The sequence below is a fragment of the Tachyglossus aculeatus genome, chromosome 22, assembly GCF_015852505.1.
Source record: "Tachyglossus aculeatus isolate mTacAcu1 chromosome 22, mTacAcu1.pri, whole genome shotgun sequence".
Lineage (NCBI taxonomy): Eukaryota > Metazoa > Chordata > Mammalia > Monotremata > Tachyglossidae > Tachyglossus > Tachyglossus aculeatus.
Genome location: NC_052087.1, coordinates 8,434,113 through 8,458,856, shown reverse-complemented (window position 1 = coordinate 8,458,856; position 24,744 = coordinate 8,434,113). Strand labels below are relative to the sequence as shown.

Sequence of the window (24,744 nt, the reverse complement as noted above, 5' to 3'; positions counted from 1 at the left end):
GGGACTGTCTCTATATGTTGCCAACTTGTACTTCCCAAGCGCTTAGTACAGTGCTCTACACACAGTAAGCGCTCAATAAATAAGATTGAATGAATGAATGAATGAATGAATGATTGGTATAAAACCAGAGATCTGACCGTCCTCCTCGGAGCACAGAACTAGAGGTAACCAGCAGAAACTGTAACTTGAGGGATTTGGGTTTGACATTGGGTTAGTCCTGAAACTGGTTTGTTATGGAGTGTTTTTTTTCTGGAGGAGTTTCTTAACTAGTGTTCCTTAAAGCTGGATGCTTTTCTGCATGGCACTTGTGAACTTCAATACTGCTTCCTCGATGTCCAGTTTGAACATTGTATTAGTGTATAATTACACAATGTCCCACAAGCATCTTCAAAATTTGAAATTGGAATTTAGAGCATCCGTTGCTAAATCAGACTGAAATTTTACAGGCAATTTCAAAGGCAACTGGGAAGCAGCTTAGCCTAAGGAAAGAGCATGAGCCTGGAAGGCAGAGGATCTGGGTTCTAATCCTGACTCGTCCACCGACTCGCTGTGTGACCTTGTGCAATTCATTTAATGATAATAATAATAATATTAATAATGGCATTTGTTAAGTGCTTACTATGTGATAAGCACTGTTCTAAGCACTGGGGGGATACAAGGTGATCAGGTTGTTCCACGTGGGGCTCACAGTCTTAATCCCCATTTTACAGATGAGGTAACTGAGGCTCAGAGAAGTTTAGTGACCTGCCCAAGATCACACAGTAGACATGTGGTGAAGCCAGAATTAGAACCCATGACCTCTGACTCCCAAGCCCGTGCTCTTTCCACTGAGCCATGATTTAACTTCTCTGAGCCTCGGTTTCCTCAACTGTAAAATGGGGATTCAATATCCATTCGCCTTTCTACCTAGACTGGAAGCCCCATATGTGACAGGGACTGTGTCGAACCTGATCAGATTGCATCAACCACAGCTAAGATATTAAAGTACTAAGGGTACAGTGCTTGGCCCATAGTAAGAGCTTAACAAATACCACAATTATTATTATTACTGTTATAAAAATAAATAATTACCCAACTCCACTGCTGAATAATTCCTCTCAGTCCCATTCTGCCCAAGAATGACTGCCAACTCTGCACACAGTAAGTGCTCAACAAATACAATTGTCTGACTGACTTACTGAATGACTGAGGGTGTGCAGAGAATAAGAGGTGGTATGCCTGAATCCCTACACAAATGTACAGCAAATGCAGCAGGGAAGCATGCTCGCCCTTGAGAAGGTGCTTTGAATTATCTTCCAGTGATTCATCTCTTATGGGCTTGCTGCCATTTCAAACGATATGAGCAGGACTTTTTTTTAAGCAGGCTACAATTTGCTGCAAACCCTTATGAATACCAACTCAACCGACTCTACCCTGGTTGTGTTAATCCAAGATCCATCCTAGGCTTCCATTCACTCCTGGCCCAGCAGCATGGCCTAGTGGAATAAACATGAGTCTGGGGGTCAAAGGACCTGGGTTCTAATCCTGACTGTTCCCCGCACCAGCTTTGTGACTTTGGGCAAATCACTTTACTTCTCTGTACCTGTTTCCCCTTGTGCAGAATAGGAATTAAATGACGGTCTGTCTCCTATTTCTGTAAGGCAGAGATGATGTATGACCTGATTTTCTTGTACTACCACTTAATATGAGGCTTGGCACCTAGTAAACACCTAACATTATTAAAATTATTACAGACCCCTAACATAGCTTAGCAGAGCTTTGTTAAAAAACAACTTAAAGCACTGTTGTCTTTTACATTATGAGCAGGGAATGTGTCTAACAACTCTATTATATTGTACTCTCCCATGTGCTTAGTACAGTGCTCTGCACACAGTAAGTTCTCAATAAATATGATTGATTGATTGATTTTTTTGACTAATCAAGTGAAATGGCACTCTCGTTGGAAAGATTTATTTCTTCCTCAGGAAACCTCAGTAGTTTATGCCTTGCCCAATTTTCCAGACCTGAATAAGAGGGAAGTGTGGTCAATTATGAAATGTGAGCTACTTCAGAACTTCCAAGACACAGAGACCAAATAAGAATACAAGAACTGCCTTAGATGATTGCACAACAAATACTGCAGCCTAAATCATGAGATTAGTGTTTAAAAAAATGCTGCATTATCAACCAGGCTCATTGGAGTGAAGAGTTTAATTTGTAATAATAATAATAATGTTGGCATTTGTTATGCGCTTTACTATGTGCCAAGCACTGTTCTAAGCGCTGGGGTAGATACAAGGTAATCAGGTTGTCCCACATGGGGCTCACAGTCTTCATCTCCATTTTACAGATGAGGGAACTGAGGCCCAGAGAAGTTAGGTGACTTGCCCAAGGTCACATAGCTGACGTGGCAGAGCCGAGATTAGAACCCACAACCTCTGGCTCCCTAGCCCGGTCTCTTTCCACTGATCCACACTGCTTCTCTAAGAAGCAAAGAGAAAGAGAGGGAAGAGAAGACGGTGAAGTGGAGAAGGAAGTAGGGGGGTCCTTATGAGTGTAGGAATGGTTCCTTGTTGAACTGAACCTGGGACACTAAGCAGAGCCATCCTGGAGGGTTCAGTGGCACTCAAACTCAACGATAACCAAAACAGCTCATGGAGGAGCAATGCAAATCCAGGCACGCACATGTGTAACCTGCCAAAAATGGGAGTTCTCCCCCATTCACCGCTAAGAGGAAGGCACACAAAACAACGTCTCTAAACACACCATAATACCTGTAAGTACATAGACTCTTCCAATGGGGATAGAGCAGAGCCTCAATATTAAAGGGCATTCTCTTGAACCAATTCCTTCAAAACAGGTCCACCCTCTGCCCTTTCAACAAAAATGATACTGCGCACAATGCAGGCACTAATTTCTTTTTTTTAAGGCCAAGTGGTGTAGTTTGAATCACCTCAGCTAAAGGATAGACAGGGGAACATGTAAAAAGCAACCACTGAAAACTAGGAAATATCTTTCCACTAAAAAGGAGATTATGGCTTTCACTTCAGGCGTGATGTATTACTGCTTCTTCTTTCAAGTCAAATCCACTGCCTTTCTTCTCTATACCTACACGGGAGCTGTTCGCAGTGTCCGAGTACTAAAAGGTCTGTAAAAACTACAGCCTGGAGCTCTCACCATTTCTGAACAAAGCAGACTCCAGACACCTTCGTTTTTGTCCGCCATGTGAAAAAAAACAAAGCCAAAACCTTGTTACTCTATCCTCCTGCTGCAGTGCTGAATTCCCAAACTGAGTCACACAGGTAATCTAAGATACAGTTTTATCTGGTCTGTGGCTCATCACCGCTTTGCTCTCACCCTCCAGATAATCCCAGCAAAGAAACCAACTGTCTTCAGCTGGGAAGGCAAAGAGACTTAATGGCTAAAAAAATCATTTTTATGCTTAGAAAACTTTCAGAGACTTTATACTGCTCACAGGCTTGTGGACAATCCTATAATTGTGGACATTCCTAATACCCCTTGACTGACTAGGGTTGATTTCTGCAAACCACCCCCTCCTTCTAGACAATACGTTCCTTGTGGACAGGGAACATGTCTACCAATTCTGTTGTACTGTACTCTCCCGGAAGCTTAGCACAGTGCTCTACACACAATTTGCACTCAATAAATGAAATTGATTGATAGAATAAGGATCCAGGTGGAAGAATAGAACAACCCACAACTCTGCTGTGTTCAGAGCACTGTACTAAGCACTTGGGAGAGTACACTATAACAACAGAACAGACACATTCCCTGTCCACAATGAGCTTACAGTTTAGAGGGGGAGACAGAATTAAATAAATAAATTACAGATATGTACATAAGTGCTGTGGGACTGGGAAGGGGGATGAATGAAGGGAGCAAGTCAGGGCAACACAGAAGGGAAAGGGAGAAGAGGAAAGGAAGGCTTAGTCAGGGAAGGCCTTTTGGAGGAGATGTGCCTTTAATAAGGCTTTGAAGGGGGAAACAGTCATTGTCTGTAGGATATGTGGAGGGAGGCTTACCAAGCCAGAGGCAGGACATGGCTGAGAGGTCAGCGGCAAGATAGAGGAGATTAAGGTGAGAAGAATAACATTAGAGGAGCGAAGTGTGCAGGCTGGGTTGTAGTAGGAGAGTAGAGAGATGAAGTAGGAGGGGGTAAGATGATTGAGCGCTGTAAAGCCAATTTTGAGGAGTTTCTATTAGATGCCAGGAGGATGGGCAACCTCTGGAGGTTCTAGAAGAAGTTTGCCCCACACCAGGAACAGAACACAGACAGAAGCCACCTTCACCACACTTGGTGAGTTAGAGAAGCAGCAAGGCTTAGTGGATAGAGTATGTGCCTGGGAGCCAGAAGGACCTGGTTCTAATCCTGACTCCACCACATGTCTGCTGTGTGATCTTGGGCAAGTTATTTAACTTCTCAGGGCCTCAGTTGCCTCATCTGTAAAATGGAGATTAAGAACATGAGCCCCATGTGGGATAGGGACAGTGTCCAACCTGATTGACTTGTATGTACCCCAGTGCTTAAAACAGTGCTTGGCACATAGTAAGTGCTTAACAAGTACCTTTTAGACTGTGAGCCCACTGTTGGGTAGGGATTGTCTCTATATGTTGCCAATTTGTACTTCCCAAGCGCTTAGTACAGTGCTCTGCACATAGTAAGCGCTCAATAAATACGATTGATGATGAGGTACCATTATTATCATTATTATTATTATTATTATTATTACTTTTAAGCCCAGGGGTCTTCCTGCTTAAAGAAGAGCGGAGCAATCAGTACTGCCTCCAAGAAACAACTTTAACTGATTTATTTATCAACAAATAACAAATTTTGCTTTTAAATATTTTCTTTACCATCCTCTTTCTTCCTTGTGGATCAGTCCTATCCATGCTTTAATCCATGGCCTCCTTGTGTGGACCATGTCCAAATTAAAGTCCGTGTCACCTCCCCAAAGCTCAGCATGGCCCCTCACACATCAGAAGTGATTAACTCATGCAATGGAGCGATTGATTTAATTGAACCTAAAACTCTGAAGTCACTCCCTGGTTCCCACTATTCATTTGAGCATTTAAATCCCCTCAGCGGCAATCAGGGACACACTCAATCCCAGCAGCCATCCTAAAGTATGCCAGGGTGCTTTTCCTTTTTCTCTGGGTCTCCCAGGCTTGATCCTCCCAAACCAGACATTTCAAACACTTTGTTTTTCTGTTCCAAGGAGACTGAAAACCCTTTAGGACATGGGAGATGGCCGATTGCAAATATGACTTCTAAATGGAATTCCACGACAATTGGCTCTGTCTTTTGAAATTTGGATACTAATAACTTTCAGATTATGCTTTGAAGCTGCCTATTCAGAGTGATACGGCCACCTCTCCTCAACTCATCCTGCAACAGGAAGGTCCTTCAAGAGTCTCCTTCAAAAGAAACTCGTAAAAATGTCCACGCCCAGCCAGCCTCCAAGCACCTTGGCTTGCCTGCAGTGACCTGACAGTGACATAGCAGTAGCTGAGGCAGGACAGTGAGGAGACCGACCGCATGATCGTAACACACACCTTGTTACCTGATGTTTCCCACAGTTCATCCTCATGTGTCATTGCAAATCAGTTCACCCTGGAGATGACAACCCAGTAGTTCCTCTTTTTTATATGGTATTTGCCAAGTGCTTCAGAAGCAGTGTGGTCTAGTGGATAAAGCATGGGCCTGGGTGTCAGAAAGACCTGGATTTCCATCCCGGCTCCACTACTTGTCTGCTAGGTGATCTTGAGCAAGTCCCTTCACTTCTCTGAGCCTCAGTTACCTCATCTGTAAAACGGGGATTAAGACTGTAAACCCTATGTGGGTCAGAGACTGTGTCCAACCCAATTACCTTGTATTTATCCCAGTACTTAGTAGAGTGCCTGGCACATAGTAAGTACTTAATGAATACCATGATTATTACTATTATTATCATGATTACGTGCCATGCACTATACTAAACACTGGGGTACAGACAAGTTAATCAAGTTAATCAGGTGGCAGTTCCTGTCCCACACAGGCTGTCTAAATCCCCATTTTACAGATGAGGTAACTGAGGCACAGAGAAGTGCAGTGCCTTGCCCAAGGTCACAAAAGCAGACAAGTGGAGAACCGGGATTAGAACCAAGGTTCTTCTGGCTCCCAGGCCAATGCTCTGTCCCTTAGGCCACGTTGCTTCTCAATTCCTTCTCAAGCCATCCTAAATCCTGCCTTGACATATTTCTGACTCCCTTTTCCAATTTCCAATATGACTTTTTAGCCCCCACCTAGGCTCTTTGCAATTTTGTTTTGAAACTTGGCAGTATTCAGTTTAGGCCACCTCAGCTTCTGCATTATACTGCTGCCATGATTTTGAGAAAGACAGAGGTGAAAATGCAATCCCTTCCTAGAAAGTTAGAAGAGTCTAGAGGAAATAACAGAGTCCCAGGAATTAGGACACCTGGGTTCTGGTCCTGGTTCTTCCCCTCAGCCTGCTGTGGGATCTTAACCTCTCTGTTGCTGGATTGCCTTCTCTAAACCAGAGATGATAATGATAACAATTCTTGCTTCTCACTGAAATGTTGCAAGAATACAACGAGATAACAAATGAAAATCAATTTGGGAAAACGCTACATATCATTAAGGTATTATGTGCTAAATTTGATTTAAATGTAGCAGACTTCTTAAACTGGACATTAAGGGCCCTTTTTTCAAAATTTTGCCTCCACAGAATCTTTACCACCTGGCTAAAATGACTCCTCAGATTTTAGTATGCTTTTCCCATTAGACTGGAGCTTCTGATTTTACAGAGGATAATTAGTCTTCAGTCACCATTCTAAAATATTTTTTATATACCTGTGTCATATAATCTTCTGTACTTATGCCCTGTACATTGTTAAGCCACTCAAGTGTGAATGAGGAAGAGCCTCTTTTTCAATGACAATTTGATTATTCTAGCACCACTGCAGCAAATGTCATCTCTGCTCTTCCACAGCAAATGATTATTTGTTAAATGGTAATGACCATAGCAAATATCCCAACTGATGCAGACAACAAACATACCTATTGATTTGGCATTTTTCTTACATTTGGTGCTATTTTAACAGTGGAAATCATAAATGTATTTTGAGGTAATGGTATTTTCTTCTCTTATTTTTTAAAAAATGGTATTTGTTAAGCACTCACTCTGTGCCAGGCACTATACTAAGTAGACACAAGCTAATCAGGGTGGACATAGACCATGTTCCACAAGGGGCTTGCAGTCTTAATTTCCTGCTGACACTCTTTTCCCTAACTTTGCCCGCCAGAATAGTTGAGAATGATACCAAGGTTGTGGGCTTCTAGGACAGGGAAAATGATCGTGTTATTAACCAAGTTTCAAGTCAGAAGGAAAGGAGAATGAGGCAAAAACTCCTCACCCTTGGCTTCAAGGCTCTCCATCACCTTGCCCCCTCCTACCTCACCTCCCTTCTCTCCTTCTACAGCCCAGCCTGCACTCTCTGCTCCTCTGCCACTAATCTCCTCACCGTGCCTCGTTCTTGCCTGTCCCGCCATCAACCCCTGGCCTACGTCATCCCGCTGGCCTGGAATGCCCTCCCTCTGCACATCTGCCAAGCTAGCTCTCTTCCTCCCTTCAAAGCCCTACTGAGAGCTCACCTCCTCCAGGAGGCCTTCCCAGACTGAGCCCCCGCCTTCCTCTCCCCCTCCCCACAGCACCTGTATATATGTATATATGTTTGTACGTATTTATTACTTTATTTATTTATTTATTTTATTTGTACATATTTATTCTATTTATTTTATTTTGTTAATATGTTTTGTTTTGTTGTCTGTCTCCCCCTTCTAGACTGTGAGCCCACTGTTGGGTAGGGACCATCTCTATATGTTGCCAACTTGTACTTCCCAAGCACTTAGTACAGTGCTCTGCACACAGTAAGCTCTCAATAAATACGATTGAATGAATGAATGAATGAATAAGAATTTAAGAGGAGGAATCCAGTTTTAGACATGCTGAGTTTCAAGTGCCAGTGTACAACCAAGTGGAGAAGTCTCAGAGGCCAGAAGAAATGTAAGACAGTAAAGGAGAGGAGACGTCAGGGCTAGCAAAGTAGAGGCATCACAAATAAAGGTGGAAATGGAAGACGCAAGCAGATGAGCTCCCCAAGAAATTGAACAACAAATCCCGCTCAATAAATACCACTGACAAATGCATCCTTGATGATTTTGGAAATCCAATCTTCACCTTTCCAGACTGAAGAGAAGCAGCATGGGTTAGTGGAATGAGCACAGGCCTGGGGGTCAGAGGACCTGGGTTCTAATCCTGGCTCTGCCAATTGCATGTTGTGTGACTTTGGGCAAGTTGTGTAACTGTTCTGTGCCTCAGATTCCTCAACTGAAAAATGGGGATTAAATCCTTCTCCATCTAATTTAGACTGTGAGCCCCATGGGGGACAGGGACTGTGTCCAACCTGATAAACTTGTATTTTCCCCTGCATTCAGAAAAGTGTTTGACACATAATGATAATACTTACGGAATTTGTTAAGCACTTACTACGTGCTGAGCACTGTTCTAAGTACTAGGGTAGATACAAGTTAATCAGGTTGTTTCACGTGGGGCTCACAGTCAATCTCCATTTCACAGATGAGGTAACTGAGGCACAGAGAAGAGAAGCGGCTTGCCCAAGGTCACACAGCAGACAAGAGGAGGAGCCGGGATCAGAACTCACGTCCTCTGACTCCTAAGCCCGGGCTCTTTTCCACTGAGCCACGCTACAACCCCCTACTCTTTTTTTAATTATGGTATTTAAGTGCTTACTATGTGCCAGGCACTGTACTAAGTGCTGGGGTAGATACAGCTAATCAGGTTAAACATAGTCCATGTCCCACATGGAGCTCACAGTTTTAATGCCCATTTTACAGGTGAGATAAGCAAGGCACTTGCCCAAAGTCACTCAGCAGACAAGTGGCAGAGTCTTCACTTAAATTCCATTAAAATTTAAAAAATTGAAAAAAATTTTAATCTTTCTAATATCACCTTTCATGGAACTTGTTCCATCTCCTGAAACTTTGGGTTGTTGGGGTTTTTTTGGTTTTTTTCTAATGGTATTTCATTCATTCACTCAACCGTATTTATTGAGCACTTACTGTGTGTAGAGCACTGTACTAAGCGCTTGGGAAGTACAAGTCGGCAACATATAGAGAAGGTCCCTACCAAACAACGGGCTCACATTCTGGAAGGGGGGGGAAGGGGGGGAATGGTCTTTCAGGCAAAAATAGTTCATAAAAGTACCCATTGTCCTTATACATTGTATTTGTTAATTGCCTATGTGACAGGCACTGTACCAAATGCTGGGGTAGAGCTAATCAGGCTGGTCACAGTTCCCTGTCCCATGTGAGGCTCACAGTCTTAATCCCCATTTTACAGATGAGGTAACTGAGGCAGAGAGAAGTCTAGTGACTTCACTGTCCTGCACTGGGCTCACAGTTTAAGTAGGAGGGAGCATTTAATCCCCATTTTACACTTGTGGAACATAAGCATAAAACATTTAATCCCCATTTTACACTTGTGGAAACTGAGGCCCAGAGAAGTTAAGTGACTTGCCCAAAGTTAAATAGCAAGCAATTGGTAGAGACAGGATTAGAACCCAGGGCCTCCGACTCCCAAGCCTGTGTTCTTTCCTCTAGGCCACACTGCTTCTTACTACGCCAAACTGGATCCAGGCCCACATCTGAGCCAGCATTAGGAGAGACTTACATCATAGCCGCTGTTCCGGATCCCACGTTGCGGTCTCTCCCGTGTCACTAAAAGATCCATCTCAGTCTCCCCTGGACTAGGACTGTTCAAAGACTGTCGGCTTCGATACACGGAGTTCTTTGTCTGTTGCCTACAGAGAGAGAAAACACTGTCGAACCCCAGCTCACAACTCCTCAACCCCCAGGGGACATTTGCCTCACTCTATCCCAAGAGTTGACTGCCTTTCTTACCCAGACATTGCAAGTGTATTTGTACTCTTTCAAACCCTTTAACGTTAAACCACTCAATCACTATGTCCATCCTACCTCACCTCGCTATTCTCCTATGACAACCCAGCCCACACGCTTTGCTCCTCTAATGCCAACTTATTCACTGTACTTCGATCTCGTCTATCTCGGCAGTGACCTCTAGTCCACATCCTGCCTCTAGCCTGGAATGCCATCCTTCTATATATTCAACAGACGATTACTCTCCCCACTTTTAAAGCTTTATTTACACATCTCCTCCAAGACTAAGCCCTCCTCTCCTCTTCTCTAACTCCCTGCTGCACCACCTTGACTATCTCCCTCCCAGCCCCACAGCATTTACGTGCATATCTGTAATTTCATTTATAAATCTTAATGTCTGTCTCCTCCTCTAGATTGTAAGCTCTTCGGGGGCAGGGAATGTGTCTGTTAAATTGTTATATTGTACTCTCCCAAGCTCTTAGTACAGTGCTCTCTGCACAAGGTAAGCTCTCATTAAATACAGTTCATTCATTCATTCATTCAATCGTATTTATTGAGCGCTTACTGTGTGCAGAGCACTGTACTAAATGCTTGGGAAGTACAAGTTGGCAACATATAGAGATGGCCCCTACCCAACAGCAGGCTACAGTGAACTGACTTACTGACTGAATCCCACTGGATCACTGAAGCACCTTTCACTGGACCCTAACTAAAAATATTCAGGTTTGTAGGGCCTGACTAAAAGCAATAAAATTCAGGTATCAAGGACAGACTTGAATCTTTGACTGCCAGTAATAGCTCCCAACTAAGAGGCTGTATTGTTTTTGATGATTCACTTCTTTTCTATTTCCATCCATCTTTTGTGCTGTTGTTGTTCCCACTAATTGGTAAATGTGGGACTCTGGGGATAGATGCATCCTTCTCAGGGTGATTTTTTGTTTTGTTTTGAATTTATGGTATTTGTTAGGCTTTTACTACATGTTAACCCACTATTCTAAGTGCTGGGGTAGATACGAGTTTATCAGGCTGTCCCACATGGGGCTCACAGTCTATGTAGCGTGAGAAGCAGTGTGGCTCAGTGGAAAGATCCCGGGCCTGGGAGTCAGAGGTCATGGGTTCTAATCCCGGCTCCATCACTTGTCAGCTGTGTGACTTTGGGCAAGTCACTTGACTTCTCTGTGCCTCAGTTACCTCATCTGTAAAGTGGGAATTAAGACTGTGAGCCCCACGTGGGACAACCTGATTACCTTGTATCCCCCCAGCACTTAGAACAGTGCTTGGCACATAGTAAGTGCTTAACAAATGCCATCATCAGTAAGTAGAAGGGAGAACAAGTATTGGATCCCCACTCTGTAGTGAGGAAATAGGCACAGCGAAGCTAACTGACTTGCCCAGGGATACCCAGCTGACAGGTGGCAGAGGTGTGATTAAAACCCAGGACCTCTGGTTCCCAGGCTCGAGCTTTATTAATAATAATAATAATAATGGCATTTATTAAGTGCTTACTATGTGCAAAGCACTGTTCTAAGCGCTGGGGAGGTTACAAGGTGATCAGGCTCTGGAGGAACAAAGAGCAAATCAGGGAGTAGTGGGTAAAGACAGCAGATAAGTATGGAGGGAAGCACTGGTGCAGAGCCTTGAAGCTAACCATGAAGAGTTTTTGCTGATGTGTTGGGACAAGGGAAGCCAGTGGAGGGCTTTGTGGAGAGGAGAGAAGTGCCAAACGACACTTCAAAAAGATGATCTGTGCAGCAGTGCACAGTATAGAGAGGGAAGGAGGGATGGGGGAGGCTGGAAGAAAGAACACAGTGAGGAGGCTGAAACAGAAGTCTTGCTACAACATGAAAAGAGCCCCTCCAACTTAAATAGTGAGCCCCATATAGGACAGGGGCCATGTCCGACCTGATTAATTTATATCTAACCCAGCGCTTGACACATGGAGAAGCAGCGGGGCTTAGTGGAAAGAGCACGGGCTTGAGAGTCAGAGGTCCTGGGTTCTAATCCCAGCTCCCCCACTTATCAGCTGTGTGACTTTGTGCAAGTCACTTAACATCTCTGTGCCTCAGTTACTCATCTGTACAATGAGGATTAAGACTGTGAGCCCCACGTCGGACAACCTGATTACCTTGTATCTACCCCAGAGCTTAGAACAGTGCTTGGCACATAGTAATATCACTATGTGATATAGCACTTAAATAATATCATAATTATTATTAACCCATATTATTATTATTACTAATTCCAAGGTCCTTCCCGGAGTCGAGCAGAACCGGGGTGAGGCTTCTGGTTGATCCTCAGACCTCAGACCAATCTTCTAACCTCAATAACTTGTTTCCCCTATAGGCAGGGAGGCCTAAGAGTATACAGATTCCTTATCTGGGACATAGGGACGGGACAGGGAGGAATGTACTTGCATCATGGGGCTTCTGGGAATCCAAAGACTTGGATTCATATCAGGACTCTGCCCATCAGGCTGGGGAGTTAGGAATTTCCCATCTGTATGTGTTAGCCTTGAATAGTGGCAGTAATCATCACCAGGAAGGAAACACTCAATTGTATTTATTGAGCACTGTACTAAGTGCTTGGGAGAGCATAATATAAAAATAAACAGATGCACTGCCTGCCCACAAGGAGCTTATGATGGGAGGCTATAAAGTTATAAGTTGTAAAGTTATTGTGGGCAGAGAACGTGTCCACCAACTCTGTTGCACTGTATACTCTTAGTATAGCACTTAGTATAGCACTCCATATATAGTAAGTTTTCAATAAATCCCTTCTATGAGGTGATTTAAGCGGTCATTGATGATATAGTTAGCAAGTGTTTCCTAGGCATGCTCCAGAGCTTAGAACAGTGCTTAGCACATAGTAAGTGCTTAACAAATACCATCACTGTTATTATTATTGGGGTGCAGAGCACTGTACTTGACATTTGGAGCTGCCAGATCCAAAGAAGAAATAGTCTCTCCCCATCAGTAGCTTTCCATCAAATTTTGTACTGTAGCTTGTCCTGGCAAATTCAAAACAATCACAGGGCAAGGGTCCATCTTTCAAGGAAACAAGGGCTTAGTACAGTGCTTCGTACATCTAAGCTCTCAATAAATCCGATTGAATGAATGAATGATTTCACAAGTCCATGAAGCCACATATTTTCTTAGTGACTCACACTGCTAATACATGCCCCAAAGTAGTCACATCCTTGACCTAATTACAAATCATGTTTGAAAAAGCCGGCTTTTAGCAATTGTCTTGAGGCTGCCAATTAGCCCATTTAGAGAAGACTCTCAAATGAGAGGGGAGGTAGAAGCTGCTGTGAAATAGGTTATTTTGTGACTACCAGGAACAAAACAGTGGGATTCTAAAAGCCGGTAAATATTGTGGTGGGTCAAATTTCAAAGTAATTCATAGAACAAAGCTGTTTTACCTAGTTTTCTCTTAGAGTTTATATTTTGTACACAATTTTTTAATGGTATTTGTTAAGTGCTTACTGTGCTAGGCACTGTACTAAGCATTGAGGTAGATATAAGCTAATCAGTTTCTACACAGTCTATGTCCCTCTTGGGGCTCGCAGTAACTGAGGCACAGAGAAATTTGGTGACTTCCCCAAGGTCACACAGCAGAAAAGTGGAAGAGCTGGGATTAGAATCCAGCTTCTCTGACACCCAGGCCCATGCTCTTTCCACTAGACCACACTGCTTCTCAAAAGTAGCTTTTAAAATGTGGCTTTTAAGGAGCTTTTAAACCTAGGTTCATGGGTCTGAATAGGAAGGGAGTCAGAAAGACCTAGGTTCTAATCCAGACTCTGCCACTAGTCTGCTGAGTGACTTTGGGCAAGTCACTTACTTTCTTTGTGCCTCGCTTATCTCACCTGTAAAATGGGCATTAAGACTGTGAGCTCCATGTGGGACATGGACTATGTTTAACCTGATTAGCTCGTATCTACCCCAGCACTTAGTACAGTGCCTGGCACATAGAAAACACTTAAATACCATAATTAAAAAAATAGTTGGGGGTTCTGGCATGGCTCAGTGGAAAAGAGCACAGGTTGGGGAGCCAGAGGTTGTGGGATCTAATCCCGGCTCTGCCACTTGTCAGCTGTGTGACCTTGGGCAAATCACTTAACTTCTCTGGGCATCAGTTCCCTCATCTGTAAAATGGGGATGAAGACTGTGAGCCCCACGTGGGACAACCTGATTACCTTGTATCTGCCCCAGCGCTTAGAACAGTGCTGGGCACATAGTAAGTGCTTAACAAATACCAACATTATTATTATTATTATTATTATTAATGAAAAGGATGTGGGCCTTTGAGTGGGGACACCTGAATTCCAGTCCTACCTCTGTCACTACCAGCCTGCTGTGTATCCTCAAGTTAGCTTCTGAACCTCTCTAGGCCTCAGTTGTGGGTTTTTTTTCCTCTGAAAGGGTATTGTAGGATAAAATGAAATAACTGATGTGAAAGCCCCTTGGAAAAATAATTAAAAGTGCTAGATGAATTCAAGGTGTCGTTATTATTATTATGAATTAATTATCTCAGGCATCTGAAATACCGGCCAGGGCCCAGGAACATCAGTCACCTAATTGGTAATTTCCTAAACTGTGTTTGATTAAATTGTTTGCAGGTGGTCTGAATGAGTTGCTTTCAAGTGTTGAATATTTCCTCTGGGGGAGTCATCTGCTTACCCACCAGGGTCTGGCTGAGTTCACAAGGCTCAGCTTTCCTGAGGGACCTCAGGGATCTTTCTCCATTCCTATTTGGGAAGACCTGCACATACAATTCATGTAAATGGACAAGGCATGGGGAGTTAACACTTCTCACTGAAGAGGGCTCCCTAGGAAATAATATCTTTTCATCTATTTTTTTTTCTTCAATTACTAACCCTCTGACAGGTGCACTGTGTGAGCTTTCACAGTACCATCCTGTATCAATAGCTTGTCATGACAACCAAACCTAATTAGTGTTCTGGTGAATTAGACACAGGGCTAAGAACCCATTTCCCTGTTTCATTGCCAATTAAGTTGCATGGATCTCATTTCTAGACTGGAGTACTATTCATTTATTCAATCATATTTATTGAGCACTTCCTGTGTGCAAAGTACTGTACTAAGCACTTGGGAGAGTACAATATAACAACAAATGGACACATTCCCTGCCCATAACAAGAGTACTATCCCTCAGTGTAATTGTACTGTATTTACCGTGGTTATCTTTAGCTTTGGTAAAGATTTCCCTGATGCCAGTAACTGTATCATCATCATTATTTATTATTATCATTATTATTATTATTGTGGTTGTTTCTGATAGGCGCTTACTGTGAGTCAAGCACTGTTCTAGGCGCTGAGGAAGTTACTCAGGTTGGACACAGTCCCACACTGGGCTCTCAGTTTAAGACAGAGGTGAGAACAAATATTTAATCCCCATTTTACAGTTGGGGAAACTGAAGCCCAGAGAAGTTAAGTGGCTTGCCCAAGGTCACACAGAAAGGAATTGGCAGAGCCAGTATTAGAACCCAGGTGCTTGACTCCTAGTGAGCCGGTCATGGAAGCCGATAAATGGAATGATTAAAGCCAGCGGAGAGGGAGATGTTGCTGAGAAAGAAATACTCTCCAAGGACTTCTCTGGGAAGTGTCAGAGGAGGAGATGGGGTTATTTTTAGCCTTTGAAACCTGTACCATTTCACTCCTACACTTGAAAGTGCCTTAAATTACAGCTTCTTGGTTCAGGTCAAGGTGCTAGGATGACAACTCCAACCACCAGCCTGGCCATCCAGTGGGCGGGAACAACACCAATTACTTTCCCTAAAATAGTCTCGCCTAGTCCTGTGGTTCTTTGGAAGCACCCATTGGATGCAAACTGGTGAGGACAGGTGAGCATATTTCGAGGTCCGAGAAATAGCCGACATGTTTCCCAACGTTCTTGCTGTGCTTGTGTAACAACCTGAGATGGGGCCACATTTTGCTGAACAGTGATTCTGGAGATTTGCAAGACCCTAACCTGTAAGGACACTTTGTTGAATAAAGTGTGCCTCACAGCTCCTGTGACGGTGTGAAAATCATCCTCCCTGTGGGTGAAACAGAAGGAAAATACAGCACCTGTCTTTGTCACAGCCTGGCTTAGTCCGTGTTAATAACAGTATTTGTTAAGTGCTTACTATGTGCCAAGTACAGTGCTAAACAGTGGGGTAATTTACGATTGAATTGGACATAGTCCCTGTTCAACGTGAGGCTCACAGTCTCAGCTGTCTCTCCAACTAGACTGTAAGGCCTTGTGGGCAGGAATCATGTCTACCAACTCGATTGTACTGTAGTCTCCCAAGTGCTTAGTACAGTGCTTGGCACTCAGTAAGTACTAAACAAATAAAGGACTTATCAGCAAAGTCAGTCAAACCTCTTTGCCTAGAGATTTTACCTAGAGACATCTAAAAGCAAGAAGTGCATAGTATTCCTAGGGAACTGCAAAGCACAAAGTCACACTTAAAGAACCAAACAGGAATCCTGCACTTAAACACTACATTTAGCCCTCTTTCTTGTTAGCCCTACTGAATTTTAATGTTTCTGATAACTTTCTCTCACTTTATAATAATGCTCTTATTTTTCAGCCCTTGCAAAATTTTCCTTGGTTCAACCCCTCCTTCGTTTCAGTTTCTACCTCTTTCCTCACACTCACAACCCTTGAAGTATTCTGACTGACCAGAATTACAGAGATTAAGAGTTTGTTTCATCTGCTGCTGGTTATCTATTTGGCATTAGACAGTGATAGACTTCTAGTGGTAGCACTTAGAAGCACTTAAAGGTAGCACTTAGAAAACTGAATATTTACAAATGTGTAACCACCAAAAATCTGATTCATCATCCTTTATTTCTGGTATGTATTTATATTGCAATTTGATTATGGAACTATGTTTATTGTGTTTTCATCCCTGCTTTTTAATATAGTTACAATTTCTTAGTCAATTTTGGGGGTTCTTGGTCACACATTAACACACCTTATACTTTATTTCTTACATGAAAGTATACTTCACTTATCACTCTTCTGCATAACACTCTATGTTCATGGAACTAATTAAGAGTGCTAACCAGGCATTCCCTGGAATTTACTCTGCTTCCTGAGTTACCATAACTTTTGAGAAGCAGGGCGACAGTGGATAGAGCATGGGCCTGAGAGTCAGAAGGACCTGGATTCTAATCCCAGTTCCGCCTCATGATTACTGTGTGACCTTGGGCAAGTCACTTCACCTCTCTGGGCCTCAGTTACCTCATCCGTAAAATGGAGATTAAGAGTGTGAGCCCCATGTGGGACAGAGACTGTGTCCAACCTGATTAACTTGTATCTATCCCAATATTTAGATCAGTGCTTGGCTCACAGTAAGTGTTTAACAAGTACCATAATTATTGTGGTTGGGAGTGTTGTTCAAAGTCTCTGTGATTGCTACATTGAGGACTAGATTCAGGCTCTAGTGGGCATAGGAAGTTCAGGGGGTACTTTCAAGTTAAAATTCTCCTATCCCCTTCATTCATTCATTCATTCATTCAATCGTATTTATTGAGCGCTTACTGTGTGCAGAGCACTGTACTAAGCACTTGGGAAGTACAAGTTGGCAACATACAGAGACAGTCCCTACCCAACAACAGGCTCACAGTCTAGAAGGGGGAGACAGACAAAAAAACAAAACATGTGGACAGGTGTCAAGTCATCAGAACAAATAGAATTAAAGCTAAATGCACATCATTAACAAAATAAATAGAATAGTAGATATGTACAAGTAAAATAAATAGAATAATAAATCTGTACAAACATATATACAGGTGCTGTGGGGAGGGGAAGGAGGTAGGGTTGAGGAGATGGGGAGGAGGAGAGGAAAAAGGGGCCTCAGTCTGGGAAGACCTCTCTGGGGTGTAAGCAGATACCCTATTCTCCTCTTCATGTGCCCTTCCTTCCCCAGCAATTTGAAAAGAGACTTTATCAGAGAAGGGAGGGCAATGAGGATGGGTCAGAATGGGGATAATGTCTCCTTTCTCTCTTTCCCTCCCAGACTTTCCTGAAACCTTTAGGAATCTCCAAGGTAGAAGTCCTCCTTTCACCAAATCGTTGAGAAGCAGTCTCGATATGATAAAGCTCAGGCCTGGGAATCAGAAGGACCTTGGTTCTAATCCCAGGTCTGCCACTTTCCCGCTCTGTGGCCTTTGGCAAGTCAGTTCATTTCTCTGTGCCTCAGTACCTCATTTGTAAAATGGGAATTAACACTGTGAGCCCCATATGGGACAGGGACACTACCCAAACCGATTTTCTTGTATCCCCTCCTACCCCTTACTTAGTACAGTGCCAACCACAAAGTAAGCGCTTAACAAATACTACAATTATTATTATTAAACCAGCCTTGCTTATAGCCCAGTTCAGGCATGGGGACAGTTGCTCAGCTGGCTATTGAATAAACCATCATGCCCACTGCTAGTATCCGTATCCCAGAAGCTAAGGAAAGGACAATTTCAGACTTGAGGACACTTCTTTCCTTTGACCTCACTGATCCTGTAAACTTTATTGGGCAAAGAGTGGCAGAAATCAAGCCAACATATGCTTCTGCACTTAACCCTCACAGGGGGTACATGGTGATTCATCAGAGCACATTCAGAAAGCAATTCTGACTACTAATTCTCTGTAGGGACTAGTAGAACCTCCCCAAACATTCGGCTTTACCGATGACTGCTGCCAGACATTTGACTGACCTGGGCTTTGAGGGTCTAATAGACAGGAAAAGTTTAAAGGCTCTGGAGACTCTCCCAAGTGCTTAGTACAGTACTCTGCACCTAGTAAGCACTCAATAAATACCACTGATTGATTGATTGGAGATCACCTCACCTGCTTTTAGGCTCCACAAATGGAGGCCGCGCCTCTCCCTCCGGATCCAACACTTGATCCAGTCCCTTCTGGGCCTTTTCGTACATCTTGTTTCTTTCCGTCAGGCACCTGTTACTCTCCACCGGGGGAAAGTCGTAATATCCTTTCCTCTTGGCTTTGAGACGCAGCTTGTTGCGATAGTGCTCAATATCAGACTTCTGCTTTAGGGCTTTGTTAACCTGAGGACAGAGAAAAAGCTCCACTGGTGTAAGCAATATGAAGCTCTACCCTGACCATAGAGGACAGCGGGGATCAATCAGTCTTATTTATTGAACATTGTGTACAGAGCACTGTACTAAGTGCTTGGGAGAGTACAATGCAGAGAATGTGTTTGTTATATTGTTATACTGTACTCTCTCAAGCGCTTAGTGCAGTGCTCTGCACACAGTAAGTCGTCAATAAATATGACTGACTAACGATAGAAAAGAATTGGTTAGACACATTCCCTGCCCACAACAAGTTTACCATCTAGAGGAGCTCTGCCTAGAAAGCTTATTCATCCCATAGTGAATCGTACTCCTCAGCACAAACCACTCCTTTTCTTTCTTCGATTAGTTTCAGAGACACATATAATTTTAATGTCTTTCAATTAGAAGGTTTTTGTGGTACTTGTTAAGTGCTTTCTGTGGGCCAGACACTGTTCTAAGCTAATCAGGCTGGACACAGTCCATGTCCCACGTGGGGCTCATGGTCTCATTCCCCATTTCATAGATGAGGTAACCTTTAAGTAACTTGCCCAAGGTCAAACACCAGACAAATGGCAGAGCTGGAATTAGAATCCAGGACCTTCTGACTCCCAGACCAATGGTCTATCTACCAGGTCACGCTGATCTCCTCAGGTCCATAAGCTCACTGTGGGCAGGGAATGTGTTTGTTTATTGTAATATTGTACTCTCCCAAGGACTTAGTACAGTGCTCTGTACACAGTACACGCTCAATAATATGATTGATTGAAAGTTGTTGAAACAAAGGCACTAGTGCTAGTCAGGACAAAGGAGGTGTTTCTCTGTAGCTAACACTCCCCTGAAACAGGGACTTCCCCCTCACTGATGCTGGATTGGGTCAAAACTCAGGTCACATTCCAGTTTTCACACAAAGGAAATGGTGCCGGGTACCAAGCCATGGCCCTGTCTGGGTGAGAATTGGCAACATTCCTCTACCTCTGACAAAAAGCCACAGCCCGTTGTATGAACAAAAGAATCAGAAAGACAACTGACTGAACGACTTTCTAAATTTCCAAATGACCTGGAAACACAAACTTTGGAAACAAGCTTTTTACAAAATTTAATTATCCTGCCCTCCTCCTGCTGCCTGAAGGACTGATATATGTGTGCTCCTCTGCCCTGGGAGAAACTAAGAGGGAGTTTTCTCCCCAATCCCCACAAGAGATGGGGTAGGTAGGGCACTCAGACTTCTCTGCCCTGCACCCAGAGAGGCCCCTGGTCAAGTGGGCTCTCCTGATTCCAACCTCCAACTGAACAAGACAGGAAAGGGAAGCCTCTCTGGACCCAATATCCTTTTCCCCTCTAGACTGTAAGCTCGCTGTGGGAAGGGAACGTGACTGTTATATTGCTATATTGAACTCTCAGTGCTGGATTAGCCACATCGGGTACATGATAGGTTAATGGCTTACTAAATTACAACTCCCAAAACAAATGGCAGCCTTCTGGGAAATGCTTGTTTTGTCAGTATTCTTTCAAATAAAGCATTAGTTTATGGTTTGTCCTACCTGCTCCTTCCTCTGATTGGTTTCCCAGAGAACCAGTACTGACTGAAATCTCAACAAGAAACCACCTTCTGGGCCAAGTAAATGCACATATTTGTATTTAGAATTTCAATGAAAACTTCCCTAGGGGGCCCGCTTGTCAAGACATTTTAACTCAATGCTCCTCCATGTCTGTTTATTGTTCTGTTGCACTCTCCCAAGTGCTACGTACAGTGCTTTGCACACATTAAGTACTGAATAATATGACTGAATGAATGAGGCCCTGGAAGGACCTTACTTACCTCCCCATTAATGACAGCGGACTCCTGGCTCCTCTCTGATGCAGGATGGGCAAGAGGGAAGGCTACTGGCTTGATTGCAATCAGCTGCACAGATCCAGAAGACGAGTCGAATGGATCGGCAGTGGCTTGAGCTCCACTGTCGAAGAGGACCACCTCTTCTTCTTCGTCACTCACTGGCACTGAAGCGTGACATAAAGTAATTTGTCACGAGGTTGGAGAGAGAGAGAGAGAGAGAGAGAGAGAGAGAGAGAGAGAGAGAGAGAGTGTGTGTGTGTGTGTGTGTGTGTGTGTGTGTGTGTGTGTGTGTGTGTGTGTGTGTGTGTTGAGGGATTTAAACCAAGATCCTGGAAAGGTCAGTGTATACCTACAGTCTAGTAAACCAGATTCACTCAAGTAGTAATAACTGTGGTATTTGTTAAGCGCTTACTATGTGTCTGGCACTGTACTAAGAGCTGGGATAGATACAAGATTATTAGGTCCCACATGTGGGTCACAGTCTTAAGTAGGAGGGAGAACAGATATTGAATTCCTATTTTGCAGATGAGGGAACTGAGGCATAGAGAAGTGAAGTGACTTGCCCAAGGTCACACAGCAGACAAGTGGTGGAGTCAGAATTCAAACCTATGTCCTCTGACTCCTAGGCATGCTTTCCTCTAGGTCATGCTGCTTCTCTGAGTACATTCGAAGATTAGTCAATAGCTAGACTCTCCAAGAAGAATATGTGTCTGTGGTGAAAATATTACAAGGGTAACTCTTAGAAAAAATGATTAGGAAGTAGACAAAGGAGTGAAATCATTTTCAGTAGTAATAATTATTATTGATATATTTGTTAAGTTCTTACTATGTGTTAAGCACTGTTCTAAGCATTGGGTTATTCATTCATTCAATTGTATTTATTGAGCGCTTACTGTGTGCAGAGCACTGTACTAAGCACTTGGGAAGTACATGTTGGCAACATATAGAGACGGTCCTTACCCAACAATGGGCTCACAGTCTAGAAGACTACACCAGACAAATGGCAGATAAATACAAGTTAATCAGGTCAGACACAGTTCCAGTCCCACATGGGGCTCATAAACTACATAAATGTTTCTAGGACAGAGAAGTATCTCTGGGAAAGCAGGTTTGATGGTGGTGGTTCAAAATGCAGACAATAGTCTATTCCCACATCCAGTGCAGTGTAAAAGTGGGTGTAAAAGCAAAGCCAACTAGCCAAAAAATTACTGACATTTTTAGGTTTCATTCTTACTCTGGAATGTTTAGAGTAACATTTATGTATAGTAATGTCTATCTCCCTCTCTAGACTGTAAACTCGTTATTGGCAGGGAACATGACTACCAACTCTGTTGTACTGTATTATCCCAAGCACTTAGTACAATGCTCTGCACTGTAAGCACTCAATAAATACCACTGATGATGATGATGGAAACAAAGTCCGCAATTTTAACTAGAAGAATGCTAATACCAATGCCTGTTGTTAATGTTAATATGCCTGGAAAGCCAAAGGAGCAGCTTCTGCAGTGGATAGGAACTTTTCTTTTCAAACACGTCCTCAAACAGTGATTTTGGAGTATGGGGAAAATTTTTTTTTTTTTTTAATACGAACTGTGTTTAGAAAGGCTGCTTTGGATCTAAGTTGAGTTTCTACTAGAGGTACCATGAAGCCAAACCAACTTTATGGACAGAGATCCTCCTGTATGGCAAATTCCTCAAAGACTGACCACATGGGGGCTGGCCTATCAAAGAGACTATACCTTTTCAGACATCTTTCTCGTTGTGGGCAGGGAATGTGTCCGTTGTTGTATTGTACTCTCCCAAGTGCTTAGAACAGTACTCTGCACACAGTAAGCTCTCAATATGATTGACTGACTTCCAAAATGGAGCAGGGGACTCAACAGGCAGATCTGCCCACAAATCAGATTCTGCCTGGGGGAAACCAATGTTTTAATTGGAAGAACACAGACAAAACAAGGGTTTCCCAGAAGCCTGTCATTTGTTCTGGGAGTCATAATTTAGCAAGCCACTAACCTACTGTGATGTGGCTAATTCAGCACTAAGAGTCCCGAAATATATCCTGTAATTTTCATAGCTGTACCTTTCTGATTTATTTCTTTCTGAAGAATAGTTCATTCAAATAACCCTAACAATGATAATTTATCAAATTCTGTTCAGAAAAAAATATATTAGGCCTGTCCAAACAACCCGTTAGTGGACAATTTAGGAACAAAATGTTTTATAGGTTTTACATAAACTATGAATTCAGTCAGTGAATTTGACTACCATGTCTTCTCAACAGATTAAGATGGAATTTAAATCATTTATATATATATATATTTGGTTTTATTCTGTCACTAAAAATATTCACTGAGGTGCATCAAATTGTACCAGCAAAATTAGGTGACTTCAGAACATGGAAAATTTCTTTCAGAAGTGCAAAACAGGTTGTTAAAATGGTATTACTGCATTCTGTAAACCAACATGGAGTAGTAAGAAATTGCCCACCTAACCACCACCAATCAGATTAGAGTCCAAGAGAGATGCTTTACATTCATTTTTTTTTTAGCATTTGTTAAGTGCTTATTTTGTGTCAAGCACTGTTCTAAGCATTGGAGTAGACACAAATCAATCAGATCGGACACACTCCCTATCCCAGATGAGGCTTACAGTTTAAGTAGAAGGGAGAACAGGCATTGAATCCCTATTTTACAGCTGAGGAAACTAATGCACAGAGAAGTTAAATGACTTGCCCAAGATCAAACAGAAGGCAAGTGATGTGGCAGGATTTGAACCAAGGTCCTCTGGCTCCCAGTCCTGTGCTCTTGCCAATAGACCAGGCTGCTTCAGATGTATTCTTCAAACTAATTACTTTCCTCCCTAATTTCACTTGCTTCCTCATTGAAGTGAACTATTGCTGAGCTAACCTTCCAGGTTGGGAAACTCCGATATGATTTGCTGATGCAATAAGTCAACTGAGACCCACAGAATGTGCAAGTGCTCTATGTTGCTAGTGAGGAGCAGCATAGCGTATTGCATGCCCTGGAGAATCCTGCATGTAGTGATTTCCTCCTGCACAAATAAATTCCATAGTCTAATCTGTATTTCTTTTGATTGTCAGGCAGATCACTGTGCTTTCCAAAAAGCCTTTTAAAAGCTTTTCACTAGAAAAATAAGTGGCAGTATGTGAACCCAAGCTTCTCAGTCCCTTTATTCTTCCCCTTGAGGAAGATGTCGTTTGTGTGTGTGTGTATGTGTCTGTGTGTGTGTGCTCACGCACACACACGCATGTGCCTTATAGTATTTGTTAAATGCTTATACTATGTGCCAAGCATTGTTCTAAGCACTGGGTAGTCCTGTCCACATGGGGCTTACATCTAAGTAGAGGTCATGGTCTAAGTGTGTTCTTTCAAGCAATCAATCAACCTACCATACTAATTGAGTGCTTACTGTGTGCAGAGGAATGAACTCAGCCCTTGGGAGAGTACAGTATAAGAGAATTGGCAGACATTCCCTGTCCACAAAGAGCTTACAGTCTAGAGATAAATGACAAGTTCTAGGAGACAAGTGAAAAGACAATTCACTTGCTTAAAAAAAAAGGGATTGGAAGCACAAGCATAGTCTAGAATACCACTGTCAAAGAGCCTGGTTTAACAAGATTCCACCTTCTGGGTAGCCCTATTTTTTCAGGTGTGTACATTTGACAGAAAATATGGAAACTGACTCTGTCATGACGTGTGGCATTTTGGTGCAGAAAAAATCATTTAGGAAATCTCATTAAGTTAGGCCACAGTGTAGGTGGGGAGGGGGGGCATATAGTGGGTGGGTTTTTCTGAATGTGGAACATGGATCAGGACTTCTAAATAAGTGTAGTA

At 42.9% G+C, this 24,744-nt stretch overlaps 1 protein-coding gene across 1 annotated transcript in view; it reads right to left on the bottom strand.

Moving 5' to 3' along the window:
* Window positions 1–24,744, bottom strand: part of KIAA1549L (KIAA1549 like) — a gene marked incomplete at its 5' end in the record, with an annotated part of 207,429 nt that overhangs the window by 26,916 nt on the left and 155,769 nt on the right. The window contains 3 exons of the mRNA XM_038764237.1: window positions 9,750–9,879; window positions 18,830–19,047; window positions 20,876–21,054. Coding sequence (XP_038620165.1) covers window positions 9,750–9,879; window positions 18,830–19,047; window positions 20,876–21,054 — 527 coding nt within the window. The remainder of the gene's footprint in view (window positions 1–9,749; window positions 9,880–18,829; window positions 19,048–20,875; window positions 21,055–24,744) is intronic.